General features: G+C 35.2%; 1 protein-coding gene across 2 annotated transcripts in view; it reads right to left on the reverse strand.

The window, feature by feature from the left end:
- Positions 1 to 362: 362 nt before the first annotated feature.
- The window catches only part of LOC129234190 (uncharacterized), an 87,483-nt gene continuing 69,814 nt past the window's right edge, over positions 363 to 18,031 (reverse strand). For both annotated transcript variants that reach the window (XM_054868105.1, XM_054868106.1), the window contains exons 5-7: positions 12,639 to 12,764; positions 7,674 to 7,838; positions 363 to 936 (exon numbers count right to left, since the gene is read on the reverse strand). In XM_054868105.1, the coding sequence (XP_054724080.1) occupies positions 842 to 936; positions 7,674 to 7,838; positions 12,639 to 12,764 (386 nt within the window). In that variant the 3' untranslated portion in view covers positions 363 to 841. The remainder of the gene's footprint in view (positions 937 to 7,673; positions 7,839 to 12,638; positions 12,765 to 18,031) is intronic.

The following is an 18,031-nucleotide window of genomic DNA, read 5'->3' on the forward strand; positions in this document are numbered from 1 at the left end:
AAAAAATTTTTAATCCGCCAAACTTTGCTGCAGATTTGGAAATAAAATTGTAATATTGAGATTTGTTTTACTTTTTATTTATTTTTTAAAAATTGTTTTTAATGATGCCTAACGTTCATTCACATTAGATGTTATGTAGGCATGCTAACGTATTTTATCATTCGATAAAATTGGAATTTCATTCAGCAAAAATTAAGATGTATAGCCCTCCCAAAAATTTTATTTTAGGGCGTCCCTGATGAAACTTTCAAATTCATATTTTTATCTCTCTGGCTTAATGACTGATGGGCCACTGATTCTGCTCATAATTCTATGAATTACTTCTAAAAAGTCTTATATTTTGCAACTAATCTTAGCTTAAATAATTTATTACTAATAAAAAAATTAACACATCAAATAAATAATTAATACAATTTCCAAACTTAATAAGTCACTACTTCGACGTTGAAAGCACCCAACCTCTAATGTCCATTTTTACGATTTTCTTTTACAAACGCAATGTTATTACACTTTCGCATCAGTTTTTAACCCCCCATCTAGCATTTCTTTCAATAAAAATTGTTAGATACTGAGTTGTGGTATGATGGTACTAGTAACCAGACATAAAAACATTAAGTTTTACTACCCCTTGTCATTTTTGATATCAAAGGTTGGGTGGCACCTTCACCATCGATTCGGAAAAAATTGTTCTTCTAAATCCAACAAAATCATATTTCAGTCATTTAATAAAGTACATGAGTAGAAACTATTCACTTCACAAAATTGAAAACTGAGATAATCGCCTCCATTCAATTAACAGTTTTTGCGCCGTAGTTCCCATTACTTAAGGATCGTCAGCTCATCACACCTCCCGGCGGTTATTGTTTTGACTTTGTAGTGGTTCACGGTTCCTTTCTGAACCGCCTCCTTCATTCTGATCCAGCTCCCATTGCCTTTCTATAAAAAAGAGAAAAAGATAAAATGTTCAAAACCTAATCAAGGTTTGCGGCTGTAAATGACCGAGCTCCAAATTTCAAGTAATTCATGCTATTTGAACACTAAATAAACATATTTGCATTGCAAGTATGAACGGATGTAGCGCTGTGTGGCGTGGTAGTAAGCAGTTGGCCTCGTACCCTTTTGGTCGCGGGATCTGACCATAGATGTAGTATAACGCGGGAGGATTGGCGAATCTCGAAAATAAACGGGCCAAAGTCGCTAGCGTCACATAAAAGAAAGATATCCTGTGCTTGTTGAATGAAATTTGCAGTTTGCTTTTAAAATTTTAGAGTAAACATTTTCTTATTGAAATTTCCCTCATGATTTTCTGTTTCTAATCAGAAGCTTTCCCGTTTAGTGGATGGTTTCATTGTCCCATGGAACCGGTTTCTAGGTTTTCATATGGGATGGATCTGACTCGTGGGGCAAATAACCAGTTTTTCGAAATGCAGAAAATCGTCCGCTCCCACGTCGTACGATTATGTGGCAAGTAAAAGATTTCTTGGTTATGCGTTTGGCTTTGAATACCATCGACAAAGTTAAATCCCTAGCGCAGTTTTGCACCGAAGAGAGGCCAGGTGCCTCACCCTGGTTGGAAACTGGACAGCAAGATTCTCTGCGTCATTGGCATCCGCGCCTTAATAGAGACTGAAATGCCATAATCGGGGAATCGCACTAGATCTGCAAAATAGACCCTTAAATGTTGCCCCATGAAAAGGGAAAAACTGAAACCGTTAGAATTTCAAGAAACTTTAGTTCAACTCAAGGATGGGGGGGGGATATGATCTAACAGCGATCATTTGAAAGTAATAGCGGTTTGAAGAAATAACATAGTGCCACTATGACTTTTCTAGCGGTCAGTCTTTTTCAAATATTACACAATCATGTGTAGGTAACCCTGACGATTTTCTGCATTTTGAAACTCAACCGCCACGAGCCTTGTTTGAGTTCGAGACCTGGGGCCAGGGCCGCGCCGTCCCTATGTGCAAGGTCGTGCGGCGCACGACGGCGACAGAGTCAAAAAGTCGCTGAGTTCTACCAATCCAAAATGTTCCAAATGAGAGAAAAATCTCCCAACAAAAAAATTAAATTTAACTTTTCATTATATTTAATGGTGGTGATGAAATTATACTGCTCATTGAAACAAGCAATCGGATCTCGCTGTCTATCTAAAAGGAAAAACTATTGCCTTGTTGTGTCTAAACATACCATTCAAAAGCGCAAAAGTTTATTACGCTGAAAGCACGTGATGCTACTTAATGCATGTATTAGCATTTTTCTTCCTAATGTGGAGCCGTGAATGCTATTTCGATAGTACATAAGGTTTATTAGCATACGAGGTGAATTTCTTGAACTTGCTGTTAACCATTTCGGTTCTTGTGGTGAATTGTGTAGTATTAGACTTTGTGCAATATGTCTTTTTGTGATTTTAAACTATTGTTTGTGATAATTCAACTGCTTCATGTTGTCACACATAAAAAAATACGGTAAGAGCATTTGTATATTGTTTACTTGTGAGTTCAAGGTAGCCCTGACTTCATCCCTGCCTCCATCTCAATAAAAATCGTCTTAAGATTTCGTTTTTAAACTCAGTTTTGAAATTTTTCCCAGGGCACGCAATTCTGCCTTCCTCCAACGTTATTAAAATCATCTAAAATTTTGTCTTTAATACTTCAACTTGGAAACATTTACGGAAGAGAGTTACCGAATCTCATCCCTTCTCCTGATGTCATCAAAGATGATTTCCAATTGCGTTTGAGAAATTTTCTGGGGAGGAATGATTAAACCCATCCATTTCTATGACGTGATAAAAGGTGTCTTACAGTTTTTTAGTCTTCAATTCCGAAAAATTGCTAGAGACCCCCCTCCCTCCCCAAACAAAAAATGATGCTCTGAAGTTGAGTTTTTGGACTCCAAATGTCGAAAAATTTGCGGTAGAGGTCTCGCGAGTTCTCCCGAAATCATTAAAGATCGCCAAAATTTTCGTCTTTGTAAGACTTTAATTTTAAAGGGGGGGGGGAGGGTGCGAGAATCTCTGAACTCATCTTTCTCTTTAACATAATCAAAGACGACCTACAAATACGTTTGCTGGACTACAGTTTCGAAAAACTTTCCGGTCGAGTTCCGAGTTCCATTACTTTCCGTAAAACCGACTTAGGTGGCCTAAAATTGCATTTCTAAAGCTTCAATTTCGAAAAATATTTCAAGGCGAACATCCCCAACTCTTTCCAAAAAAACTTCGGTGAAAATAAAATAAAGAATCCCTTGCTTCATCTTGTCAAACGTTGGGAGGGGGGGTGGGGAGTACGATTTCGATTTAGTTCAGAAATGTGAGGTGGGTCGTAATCACGAAGTTTAGTCTGGGTCGTAAATCGACGTTCATCTGGCACTGGACATGACCATAATTACTCGATCCTCCCCCCCCCCCTCCTTTTTCTTTAACTATGTGTGTAAATTTTTAAAAAAGCTCCCTTTTACCGAATCTATACTTTAGAATTATTAGTTTCAGATTTCATGGTGGAACATCCTCTGCATTATTATACTTCAGTTTAGAAATAAAATCAGTACTATGCATTTTGTTATAATTTGATGGGCATAAAAGTTAGATTAATTATCCATCAATTAGAGATAAGAGAGGGAGATTTTTTGGGAGGCATTTAGCTTTCATATTTAAAATATTTCCTTTTTCCAAAACGCATTAGCAAATCAGAGGAGCTATTGAACTCGAAATAACTTCGAGACATGAAGAAGAAACGTACACTGTACTCCAAAATTAAATAATTACGCATTATTTTTTAATAAATTAAATGCCGAACGTATTTTTTTTTTTCCATTTTATATTTGTTTACAAAACTTCACTCCGGGTGTTAACTATATTTTTTTCGCGATAGCATAAAAGCGCTCAAAAGACATTTGCACGACGGCGCCGATCAAGCTTGGCGCGGGCCTGCCTGGGGCGTAATAGCCCAACGCCTAACCACTACGCTACCTTGTCGACATCAATGTAGTGGAATGGAAAGTTAAATCACTGCATTTCATTTTATTGCATAAGAGGTGTCACTGGAAGTCGAAAATTTCAGCCTCGTTCATTTTGAAGGATGAGAAATAACATAGTTGATGTGAAAAATTTTCAACTATTCGCAATCTTCAACACCCAGCTATTTCTAAAAACACTAGATGGAAAAATAACAGCTTACGAAATCCTCTTTCATGCAAATCCGCTGCGATAAAACATCCTAAGGGCTTACTTTCTTAAAGCAGAATACCTACGTCGCTAAAAATAACTTATTTCTACCATTCATTTTTTAGCATAGTATAGTTTTACCATTAAGAGGCTTAATCGACTTAGTTCCTCAGTAGGGCCATTCCACGGAAAAGCAGCCATTTTTTTGTTACACGAGACAGCACTATATTTCATTTTAAATCTTGTTATAAACAGAAACTTTTTTGCCTAAGGAATCGCACATGTTAGGATAAATTTCTTCCTTTATTATTTTATCAATATTATTCTTGAAATGAATAAAAAGCTGTCGTATGCAGGACAAATTATCTGACTTTCTCTGGAATGGATTACCATTTGTTCCTTTTCCCGAAACTAACACTATAAAGCATTATTAATAGAAAAGCAAAGCATATAATGAAGTAGTTTGCAACATAAACGGATGATATTTTCGATAGAATTGAGAAGACAAAAACGGATGTCCAAAAGTGTGTCTAACTTGAGAAAGGTAAACTTCATCCAAAAAATAAAATCACAAAAGATATTGGAAACGCATTTTTGCTCAACAAATCACAAATAAAGAGTATGTGTGTAGGAAGAGAAACTTTAGTTCATTTTGTCCCACACGTGACGGTGGAATCGCCCAATAGTTTCATTGCGCAAATTAAAAGGAAAAAAAAAAAACACTAAGGGCTCCACCACTGCTCGTTTCGCTCGCCAACTCCCGTTCGCCATCTGCGGTGGTTCATTGCCACCTGCGGCGGGGGACAATTGAATGGGGATCTAAAAGAAGGGCATAGAACAGGCTTTTAAACATACACTGAGAAAAATGAAGTTTTCTAAAATGAGTACATTTCATGCTTTCAAATTTTCTTGAAACCTTTTGTTTCAAATATGAGTACCCATGTTTTCAAATAGTGTGCTGAATTATTTTATACTCAAAAATGAGTACATAACTCGGTTAATACTCAATTTTGAAATTATTACATATTCAAAAAGGAGCACTAATACCTTAAAAATGAGCACATGTAGATTTGAGTATTTGATGAGCATTTCAGTGTCTCAAATTTGAATACCACATAGTCGGAGCCATTTTGAATCTGCGGTATGTTCAAATTTGAGTACTTTTTCGTCATTTTTGAACTTGTTGTTTTTAGAGTGTAGCACATATGCCCGTCTTCTAGATACCCATTCATATTGATGGTTTTAATGCTTTTACCCCTGAATGTCCTTAGGATACCCGGATGTCCGGCCCCTTAAGGTTTGGAAGGGTGAGACAGAGCGGAAAGACTTTCCTTGTATGGCCTGTTTGACTGCCGTGGGCAGGTAAACGGCAGTATCTACAGAAACTAGTTTTAGAGATATTTAAAGAAATGTGTACTGTACATATTGGATATCATACTAACAATAGGAAAATGTTGGAACTAATTTTTTTTTTTTTTTTTTTTTTTTTTTTTTTTTTGCGCCTTGTTTTCAGCGGAAACCAAATAAGCATACTCTAAAAACAACAATTTCAAAAATGACGGAAAAGGTACTCAAATTTGAACATATCGCAGTCAAAACGGCTCTGACTATGTGGTATTCAAATTCGGAACACCGAAATACTCATCAAATACTCAAATTAACATGTGCTCATTTTTGAGGTATTTGTGTTCATTTTTGCATGGGTAATAATTTTAAAATTGAATATTAACCGAGTTATGTACTCATTTTTGAGTATAAAATAATTCAGCACACTATTTGAAAACATGGGTACTCATTTTTGAAACAAAAGATTTCAAGAAAATTTAAAAGCATGGATGTACTCATTTTTGAAAACTTCATTTTTCTCAGTGCAAGCTTGTACACTGAAGATAAAGTACATTAGATGACAAAAATGCAAAAAAAAAAAAAAAATGCAAATGAAAAATTTGCAGCTACTGCTTTTTACCTGCCGACGACAGTGTATCCAACGGTACCAGTATTGACCTGGTAGACATTCACTGTCCGCTGGAGATAGGGTTGCAGACACACTGACATGCGAGCACATGCATTAATACAGTGAAATCCCGTTACAACGAAATTTTAAAGAACTGCAAATTTTTCGGGAATTTCGTTTCGAGGAAATTCAAGCAATGTAATGGGAAAAACACCAGGACTGAAAATTTATTTCGTTAAAACGGATATTTCGTTGTATTGGTATTCGTTGTAACGGGATTGGACTGTAGTATAGATATTAAAAGTACAACCTCAAAAAAAAAAAAAAAAAGAATCACCGAGTGCAATATTGATGTTTTGAGATGTATTTCAGAGTTGGAAAAAATAAAAGATTTATTAGTAACAAAATCAATCTTTAGTAAAAAATCTGGTTGGTTATGTTACTGACAACTCTGCTGTGATGATTTGGACACTTAAGATGAACGCTATTTATGGGAAGCTTTTTAGAAATATTGCAAGCGAACTTGTCAACACTTCGTTTTTTCTCCAAAAAGATATTACACAAAATGTAATTCTTTTTGAACCAAAGCATTGTGCCAAATCTGCTGAGCAAGATGATAAGGCTACACACAATGTCAAACAAGATATTTCATTATCAAAATGAGTGGCTACTTTTTAACTATATGTTTGTTATCTCGACAACAGTGATATAGTCAGAATTATACAGTTTGCGTTAATGATGGAGAACTGTATCTTTATTTCTTCTATTAGGGAGGACGCAAATGACGGATTAGACGTTTGTCGGGTAATAAAAGGTTCACACAATGAGCAGTTGTTCAAACTCGTCGGCCAAACGATAAATCTCGCGGGACAAAATACATATAGAAGAACATTCACATGCTTTCTGGATATCATAAAAAGGGAAAAGAAATTAAAAACTAACAATTGTTATCACAACTTTATGCTTATTTTATCAATGTAAAACTTGTGTTTCGAAGTAAACAATTTCAGAATATTTAGCTTCAAATTTGTAAAATTGTGACTAATTGGTTTATATCTAGGAAATTAAAACCGAATATAAGAAAAAGAATGTTTTGCAGTAGTCACTGGCGGATTTACAGGTTTAGGGGAGGGGGGCTGTCGCTATGTATTTTTGGGGGCCTCTTTGTCTATTACAGGACTTTGTAAAACATGCCTGTATCCCCTTCGGGGTCCCTATGGTCGTGGGGACACCTTAATATTGCGACATTTACGTTATGGTAAATCAGCCACTGGTAGCCAGTGAAAAAGCAAAAATATTTAAAAATGTAATAGGAAAAACAATTTTGCCTAAAAAATCACACGATGGAATGTCTTAAGCAAAACCATTTAGCTTATTACACGTTTTGAAATTAAGTATAGAGCTGTCACGTGCTGGACAAAATGTCTGCTTTTGCGTGGAAAGCGCGCGAATGTGCATACTGGAGTGCATAAGCACTGTTTTCGCCTAAATTCGCTATTAATATAGTTTTGTGCTTTTCAATTATAAAAAGAAATAAATATTGAAAAGATATTTTACCTAGACAGTAGAGATTTTTCCTGTTCCAAACGCCATCTCTAACGCAGTCAACCCGGGCAGTGGGGCTCCGAGTGTATCCTGTATCACACACGAGGGAGGCATGCTTTCGACTTAACTGAAAGCGACCATTTTCCACGATCAAATGAGGATCTGTGCAAGTGGGAGCTGGAAAAAGTCAAAGAGTTTTTTTTTTTTTTTATCATTATTACAAATGTTTCTGTGAACAAAAAGAAAAAGCTTTTTTTAAAATCTACTTTACAACTTTTCATCTCCATTTCCTCCAAGGCAAGAAAATTACTAACAAAATCGTTTGTAATAAAGATGTCCATGTAACAGCTAGATTTCGATAAATCTGGCGGGAATTTTTCTAACATGATATTGGTGCCTGGAAATGAAATGGATGTAAGGGGTGTTTCAAATTGAGTGATGCGAAAAGAAAACACAAGTGTGGGTACTGTAATTACCTTATTTTGATGAATCAAACTTACAGTGAAGCTATACAACAGTTATACCTACAAGTTCCTATGTATGTTCTCTGCATGACCCTCCGGTGAGAGAACAAATATCTATACTGTATTTTGCTTCCTGCCACCACTTGTAAGGGCTCCTTTACACGAAGCAGCTTAGTTGAGTCAACTTTCGAACACGTGGTTATTAGGAAGGGTAACCAGGTCGGGCTCCCCGAAAATAAATTAATGGGAGGGCGGAAATTCTTAATTTGCCGAATGGAACACCAAATTTTGCTGAATAATAAAACAGGAGTTTACACACATAAGTACATATAATGAAAAGGGATATTCGGGCATTTAAAAAAATTTAATATTACAATTATCTCTGAAAATTTTTCGAATAAGGAACTTTTTAGGAAGTTACAGTGCCCTTAGCCTCCTATTTGGGTGCTCCTTAACCAGGTAGAAAAGTGAAGGAATCGCCCAGCATCCTTCACACGAGAGCCAACTCATCAGACACATGTTCCGCTTCCATTCTCATCTCGATGAGTTGAATCAACAAACAGGGTATTGTCAAGTCTACGCTCTACACACCAGGGCTGCGGAGTCGGAAGGAAAATGGCCGACTCCGACTCCTGGATTTTGAAGCGCCCGACTCCGACTCCAACTCCGACTCCGACTCCGGATGTTTTTGATTTTTTTAATTGTATTTTTTCAACTCCCTCTCTCCATTCAGGGGAAGGGGGAAAACCTCTAAACAGAGATTGAAATATTGATTCCTTTTCATGAAAATTTCGCATTTTGTTTATTGTAAACCCAAGACGCATACAACGTTAGAAATTCAATTTAAAAATCAAATTTTCCAGCAGTTACGAGTTAAGAAGTGAGATGACTTAAAAATCCCTTTTAAAAAATTTGAAAAGGATTATCTGCAATTTGCCCCCCTTTAATGTTTAACAAATAGATATTGATCAAATCGTGTGCTTTCAATTTTTGAAAGCTGTAACTTGAGAGAAAAAAAGCTTTTTTTTTTTCTAAATCCAAGTTTTTGAGAGGGGGTGGTTTTCCCTGGGTGACACCCATCAGGTAGATGACACCCAAAGTTAATTTCAGAGTTTATAAATACTTTAATTATGAAAATTTTCGCGAATATATTTTAAATTATATTTCATCAATCAAATTTCAACGAAAATAGGGCACATATACATCAGGAGCTAATTTTACACAAAATACGGCCGGTATACAAATTTATACGAATAGCTTTTACTATACCTATATTTCTTCTTCGCTAAATTTTTAATTTAAATTTTATTGTCTGCTTTAGAATTAACCTTAATATTAAGATTTTAAGATTAGCTGCAATCATTGAGTGTTGCAATCAAGAAATCATTTACACTTATTTTGTTCTATACTTTTTAGTGAGAACCAAGCTTATAGAAATAGTCTTAATAAAGAAAAAAACATTAGATTATTTTTCATCGGATCTTTTGGATTCGTGCTTTCGCGCCAGAACGTTTTTGAATTTGTCGATCACCCTTAAACGTTTCAACCTTAGCTACGGGCCTCGACTTATTAATTTGTTACGTTTCTTTCGCTATTTTACAACTGAGATCGAACTCTATATTTCTATTTTTATTTGAAAGTGATTACTTGAAAATGTTAGGCAACAAAACCGTTTGCTGACAGTCGCTATTAGTTAAGTTAAAAAGCAAGCAAACTAGAGGACGGCTACAGTAAGTTCGGTAAGCATTCAGGCTAGCTGATTGCCGTAATGGCAGTTATTTTCTCATTAGTATCTTTTTATACATGTAATTGAACCAATTGGTAGTCAGTTTTTAAAAAATGCAAGGAGAGTCAGTGAAAAGGAAAGAAAAAAAGAAACCCGGAGTCGGAGTCGGAGTCGGCAAGTTTTCTAACAACTCCGACTCCGACTCCTTTACCCCAAAATCAGTCCGACTCCGACTCTTCGACTCCGACTCCGACTCCACAGCCCTGCTACACACGAGTAAACTAGTTGAGTCAGTTTTAACAGCGATGCGGAGCAGCTGCTCGAATTAATTCGGCCCATATTCCAGTGGTGTGAAACGTGAAATTATTTTTTTATGTACACTTTTCTTTTGAGAAGAAAATTCAATTCAACTAAGTTGCCTCGTGTGAACACAAAGAAAAACACCAGTCAACTAGTTGGCGGGCAACCTTTCCGAAAAGTTGATTCAACTAACCGTCTAAAAAGTTAATTTTAAATGATATTTTTCCTTCAAAAATTAAAAATATCCTGGCCAAGGAACTCACGAGTACTGTAATAATGAAAAGAAATTAAAAGTTGAAACATGTTTTTCGGCATACAAATCATTTGCCCTCGTCACGCCGTTGCCGAAACTTAAATTTCTCTAAAAACTTGACGCTTATTTTCAGAGGAATTGGTCTAAAAACGCGCCACCACTTTCATTTTCTACCTACTGATTTACCTGTTCAAGCTAAAGGGATAATTTTAGTGCCAATAACTCTTAAAAACATTCATGAAGGTGATCTTAGGGTTCAAAAACCATTGCACAAGTTTTAAGAGTCTTAAAACTTCATGATTACGAAAAAAGGCAAAATCACGTTTTTCAAGAGGTGGTTCAAAAACGGGTCATTCGAGGAAAAACTATTTTATGTCTCAAAAAATAAATAAAAAGCATGAAATTTAATTTAATAGTTTTATTAAATATCATCTTAAATATTCTTATGAAAAATGAAAATAATTTATTTCATGTTTTAGTTGCAAAAGTTACAAATGTAGTAAACTTTTTTTTCCGTCCCACAAACTCGGATGTCTAGCCTTGCACCAGAGAATCCACACTTCTCCTGTAATGTCATCTGAATTGAATCTGTCGTAAAACATGCATATACTACATTGCCATCATCGTATTTATCAAAAACAAGAACCACTAACTCGTCATCCTAGTTGTTGCCATCAGTAACAATTAGGATGGTCATTGTGGTCTCTTACCGAGTCCCACTACTGTCGTTGGGATTTCCTCTTTAACTTGTTGATTTGACTTGAAGATTTTGGATGTTTTCTCTTTTCACGGGCAACTGATTTCCCGCTCATAATTTTCCGACTGTTGTTCAATGCACCCTCTACACTTTTCGCCAGTTCGTCTTTGTAAGGTGATCCAGTGATGATGCAAGTCTTGACACTCTTGCCGCCAAGATTATTCTTTTTCTTTACAATAGTGAGGATTGGATTACCGCGAGTTAATTTAAGTCATTATATTAAGTCAAAACTTTTAAGTATCGAAAACAGCGTGGTCTAAAAACAGGCTACTGATGGTGGTCCAAACGGGCTAGCCCGTTTTTGGACCGTTTTGGATGTACCATCGGTAGCCCGTATTTAGACTACGCAGTACTTTAAGATTATGGTGTACTAAACCATTACTAAACAAGTAAATACTTCAAATCCAGTACATCTAGCCCAGTAGATTATATGGGCTAGATTTAAAAACAAATATTTCAAATCCAGCCCAAACATATTTACCGTACTTTGTTCCCGGTACTTTATTCCCGTACCGGGTAGGCCCGTACTTAGTTCAAAGATAAAAACCACTTACTTCACTGAATAAATTAGAAAGATACTAATTAACTTGCACAAGCTTCGAGACGTTTTGAGTTCTTCAAAAGCGAGTGTTTCTTATAAAACAGTTCCGTTACAAAGCACGTGCTTTAGCTATCAAAATCATTTGCTCACTACGCTTTTGCCTCTTCTTGTTGATTCATTTGGTACCATTTTTGCGACTGCGCACAACCCCCTTCCCTCATTTTCAGCGGGCGCCCCATATTTAGAGGCGATATATATCATAAGTCAGGCGAAGGGGCCGTGGTAGCCCGATCGGTAGAGTGTCAGATTCGGGTCCGGAGGGTCCTGAGTTCGAACCTCGCTGGTCGAAGACCCACCGTCGTCATTAATGGGGACTGGGCGACGTTAAATATGCTCGTGGTCTCAATGTCCTCCAAGTGAAACGATACCTCTGGGGGTGCTAGTACTAGGTAGCTATTAGCTCCTGGGCTAGTTCAAAAATTCTCACTAACTGTTCGATCCGATGATGGTGCTGCCACCTATCGGTATATAAAATAATAGAGGCAAGGCACATAGTATGCAGTCCTCGACATAAATACAGTTGAAGTCAGATGTGACTCTAGAATAGAATAGAAAGTCAGGCGAAGATCTTTGAACGCTGACGAAGCTATAGCGACTGTTAAAGAATCGATTCCTAGTTAAATTTGGCGTGCTTTTTTAAAAAAATAGTACCACTTAAAGGTCTTATCTATAATTTACAGAGGACTAGGGCAAATGGTTTATGAGTCGAGAAGCATGTTCAATTATGCTTTCTTGACTGCTACTTATTTTCAAACAATTATTACACAAACGTATTACACAAACGCATTATTACATAAACGTACGATTTTCCGGTGAGATTTGAGATGTTAAGAAAAAATTTGTAAAAAGAAATGTAAAAAATATTTTTCTACTCACACGTAAGTACATATGCTTGAACTTCACAGATCTTCAGGGGAACAGAATCTAGTGCCTTGATTTTGATGCCAACAATATCTCTGTTGTGCGGACCTGGGCAGTTGTGAAACTCCCAATCGAGCCTCTCTGCAATAAATAATTTTTCAACTCTTCGTTGCTTATCTGAATGCATCTGATCATGGCACAAAAGTTATACATTTACAAGAGCAAATACTCCACTCCTAAGTACCTATGAGTGAGAATTTTACATTAGGCAAGCATAGTACTGTTCAAGAGATTATAATCTAGTTCAGGGTTCAAGGATCGACAACCTTTACAAAGTCAAGAGCCTTTTTTTTTTTTCAGATGATGGGGCTTTGATATGATGAGGCTTGACCTTGGAAGCTCATTTATTCTTTGGGAGAAAAATCAGAAAGAAGAGAAACTGCTATGTTTGCAGAGTTGCTACAGAGAAACCATAACTCTATGCGCCTTCCCGCTTATAATTCCAATATAGCGCCTTTCAAACGCTTTTAGAGATATGTATTTACTCATGAACCCTATCGAACAAGATCGCAAGCTCTGTATAAGCGCATTATTCGCTTTGTTTGTTATTTACACTGTAACAAATTTCGGAAACGTTTCTGGATATATCGGAAACGTTTCCGAAATAGTAGGAATCCTTCATCCAATAGCGAATACCTCAATATTCAGAAAGCTTTTTGTTATTTCAAGATATCTAGAAGCGGAAGTGATGACGCAACGCTTCGAAACCTATTTCATCCTTCCAACCCGGGCGCCAATGAGTCGGAAATAACGAGAACTTATTTTTTTCTTATCTATGGTTGCTGCAGTCAGCAACTGTTTGGCATTGGATTACTTGTTATTTCATGTCTAGAGAGTAGTAAATGTGTCGAAACTAATTTTACGTCTTTGCATTTTGGACTGCCCTTGATTTTTTAGACGATGTACGCAGCTATTAAGTTAGTTAATAACCATTTGCTTCTTTATAATTTCCAATGCGACCATAATTAGATATATATTGTGTGTTCAAGCGTGAATAGTTTCAACACCCGTGTTTATACTTAATGAAACGAAACCCTTTGGATTACTTATTCAGTTGTAATGAAGGTACTTAGATTTTCTTCCGCTCATGTTCACTTGTAAGTATTAATGAATATTTTAAAACATGTTGTTATATACATTTATATTTTTGTTGATTTGCATTTGATGAGGCTAAAATTGTAACTGTTTTTGGGTTTATCGAATTAATTTCAAGTTATCCTACATGTGCGCGGTGTACTATTTGTTGTAACCAACTGAAACTGATTAATTACGCAAAAGAAATAAGATTTATATTTGAGAAGCAATCACAGAAAAGTTTTTTCGAAATACTTGGATGTACATACATTTTGGTTCAAAAAGAAAAAAAAATCAATTGTTTAATTCATTAAAAATATGGTAATGCAAATATTTTCTAGTATTGTAATATGCTTCACAAAAATTTGCCAGTATTATCTTTTTTTATTATAATTTATTCATTCGTTTAAAAATATTCATACCATTAGAAAATGACCATATTATCTATTAGTAAGAACATAGTTATGCAATTAATTCATCTGCTTATTCATTTTGTTAAATGTGGTTAACAATAAAAAAATTCCTTGACATTAGTTGTTTCGAAAATAACATTTCCTTCGTGGATAGACTAGTTTAATGTAGGACAGTCAGGAGGAATGAGTCAGTGGCAAAAATGGAACAGCTGCATTTACATGCCGAAATAAAAAGTAATATTATTTCATGTCATCGTTTTAAAAGTGATCATTTTTTAAATACTATGTTATTAATATGCAATGCACATATGAGGAGAAGACGAGGGGCGTTCACCACGCAGACTGTGCCATTGACATTTTCAAGGGGTTGCTTTTTTTAAGGGGGGGGGGGTCGCTTTATATCATTTTATGGGTGCACCATCACTCTTATGGTGTGGGAGGGGGAATCTCGTATATATGAAATGGAATAATCATCTAATAGAGTTCAATGTTTTAATAAATAAAATATATAATGCATTTTGCGCACACTCTAAAAATAAAATCAGTAACCTATTTTGATTAAGTATCTATATTTGTGATAAACTGGAAAAGGGCAAGAACAGAAGAATAAACCCGAATGGTTCCAGCAGGGGGACTTTGGTGTCATATTTAAATTCATCAATTTCTCTGTTGGTACTTTTCGGTACCCTTTGTTCGTCAAAGAAATTGACTTAAACGAATTTCGGAACGCAAAGTGTAGGTAAGTTTTGTCAAATTTTATCCGAAAATAAAAGCTATCAAGTTTGATACAAGATATGTTTTTAAGTTCTGCATTAAAAATACAATATGTTGATAATTTTGTCTTGAAAATATTGAGAGAAAAACTGAAGTTTAATATTGTTTAACAAACAATCCCACTTTTGAGAAAGTACTCCCCTTCCCTCCCCCGACGATTTTGTGATTATGAATGAAACTACTATATTATTTCATAAATTTTCAAAAATTTATAACTGTGCATATGTTATGCTGTTAACCATGCTATTTGTCATTAGAAATTCAGAAAAAAAAAATTCACGAATGATTCTAAAATTGCTTGTTTCATTGCTCTTAGATATGAAAGAATTGAAACTGATATGGCATGCAATACTATAGTAAAGAATTATTTTTTAGAAAAAATCACGGAAAAAGGATTCCGAAATTCTCGGAAACGTTTTTGAAAATTGTTTGGAGAATTCCGAAATACTCGGAAACGTTTTCGAAACTTTCATGAACCACAGCTGCACAGAATACTCAGAAACATTTCTGGAAATTACGGAAAGAGGATTCCGAAATACTCGGAAACATTTCTGGAAATTATAGAAAGAGGATTCCGAAATACTCAGACACGTTTCTGGACATTACAGAAAGAGGATTCCGAAATACTCAGACACGTTTCCGGAAATTACAGAAAGAGAATTCCGAAATACTCAGAAACGTTTTTGAAAATTTCATGAACCGCAGCTGCACGATATACTCAGAAACGTTTCCGAATTTTTTTTACAGTGTATGTCTTATGTCAGCTAGACTGACCATTCGGGGTACGCGGCTATACTTTTTCAACTGTACCGTAATTTGGTGTGTAGTCCGAATTCCACAGTAAATTCATGCCATAAGGACTCGTTTTTAGGTAAGAAAACCATTCACAGCACAACACATTCACACAAAGAAAGGACAAGAGAGAGAGAAAGTACATCCCTGCTCGAACCGGGATTCGAACCCGGAACCTCCTCATCGCAGTTAGACTTCTCTGACCACTAGACAAGTTTGGTCCGCATTCTCTTTGTCTAAGAAATGTTTTTAGCTTCTCACCAGTGTATATTCCATTTGTTAATAGTCTTCATTAAAAGCAATAATGTTTGATATGAGACTGTATTGATTCGAAGATACAAAGCGATTGAAAGCCACTTTTAGAAATTTGATCTACCGCTGAAGAAGAGAAACTAAATTGAAACAAAATTTTACACGAAAATTTGCATTGTCATCGTAGTTTGATATAAGCAGGGAAATTCTACATCGTTCACTATACCTTTTTTTTTTTTTTTTGTACCTATGTATCGGGGAAGTTTGCAGTCAATGAACCGGTTCCATGACTAGACCGCGAAGATATTTCCCGTACCAGAGTTTGTGAAGACGCGTAATCAGCTTTAGTACCTTCCTTTGTCTGAAAACAGTCTACTGCAGAGTCTTCAAGTAGCTAAAATTATTTCATCATATTGTTTCTCGGTCAGAAAAGTTTTCTACCATTATCTTACTAATTATTGAGATTTTCATTCGGTTATAACATGCTTTGAATATCACCTATCAATTAAACGTGAACATTGATTGGGGGAATGGGCCTTTCAAGAAGCTGAGAAAAATAATATGTCCCACAGATTTAGTTAAGACAAAAAGTATGTTAATACTATATTCTCATGTAGTTTGAGATTTAAACTTCTGGTTTCTGTAATAGAATTGTCAAAAATGTTCTGTGACATTTTAGAGAGCAAGTTAAATCTTGCTTCAAACGAAAATTTTCAAAATCGATTTAACAAAATTATCAACAGTTCAAAAGAGATTGAAAAGATATTAGTTAAGAACAGTGTTGCACAAGTTGGGAAAATATCAAGTGGTGAACCAGATGTGATGACAACAGCTGTGTGTTTTGTGAGTGCTGGGTTTTTTTTATATTCCTCTTATCAAAAAATAAAACATTTTCGATAATAAATCTATTTTTCTATAACTAATTGTTGTTTGTAGTGTTTATTGATCACTTGTCATAAATATTTGTAAGTTACGCATTGATTTTTTAATTTGAGAATGTAGTCCATCGATGGAAACTCGATGATCCATCCATAGCAACCGGTAGCCATGAATGGGCCACATGCTAAAATATTTATTTTTAATTTTCATTCTTTATTGTGAATATTTATCATGAAAGTGAATATTATTTTAAAAAGAGAAATATACTGAGAAATTGTTCCTATAATTAACGTGAAATTTGAGTGGGATTTCGTTTGTAAAAAAATCGAAAACTGATATGTGGTGCATTGATGCAACCTTTCCCTATATGAACTACAGGTTTTCTCTGTCTCTCTCTCTCTCTCTCTTTAAAACCTTCAGGTTTTACAAAGGGAAGCGGATACTGACTGAGAAGCGTATTCCACTCAAACAAGGCCCAGTCCAGAGCAATAACAAAGTAAATTTACCAATAATTCGCCACTTAAGGAAATTAAGTCAGTTAAGGTGGGTGCGTCAAATAAGGCCATACATACTAATAAGATCAATCCTCAATTTTTCTATTTAGGTTAGCGAAAATTCGCTAGATCGTGATTTCATCTTCATCAGAAAACCTAACTGAGGATTAAGTGTTTTCGACGAGCAATTTGTTATCATTAGGCAAAAGTAAGCAACAGTCATTAAAAAAAGTCAGATTTATCTGATCTTATTTTAGTAAATTTTGTTTCTTCATGGTACTGTCATTTACTAGTACAAAAGGCGGTTAATTGTTATAGAAAGTCTAATTTATGCGATTGATAAAAAGAAAAAGTTCGCCATTTTGTTCATAAGTTTATTAAGTTTCATAACGCATTCTTCCATTAAGTTATTGACATTGATTTATTTATTCACTTACTTTGTTATTCATTCAGTAAACAGTTAATTTAAAACTAATATATTCGTTTAAGGTTTCATTGATTTTTTTTCCATTGATTTATTATTAATTTATTTGTTTTTTCACTGTAGGAAAAATATTAATCAAATAGAAAATGTTTCAGTAGAAAAAAAAATTTAATTATCACTCTGTTCCATATAAAGGGCAAAATGGTAATCAAAACTTTAATAATTTTCTACTTGTATTTGAAAGTA

Source organism: Uloborus diversus, chromosome 1, assembly GCF_026930045.1.
Source record: "Uloborus diversus isolate 005 chromosome 1, Udiv.v.3.1, whole genome shotgun sequence".
Lineage (NCBI taxonomy): Eukaryota > Metazoa > Arthropoda > Arachnida > Araneae > Uloboridae > Uloborus > Uloborus diversus.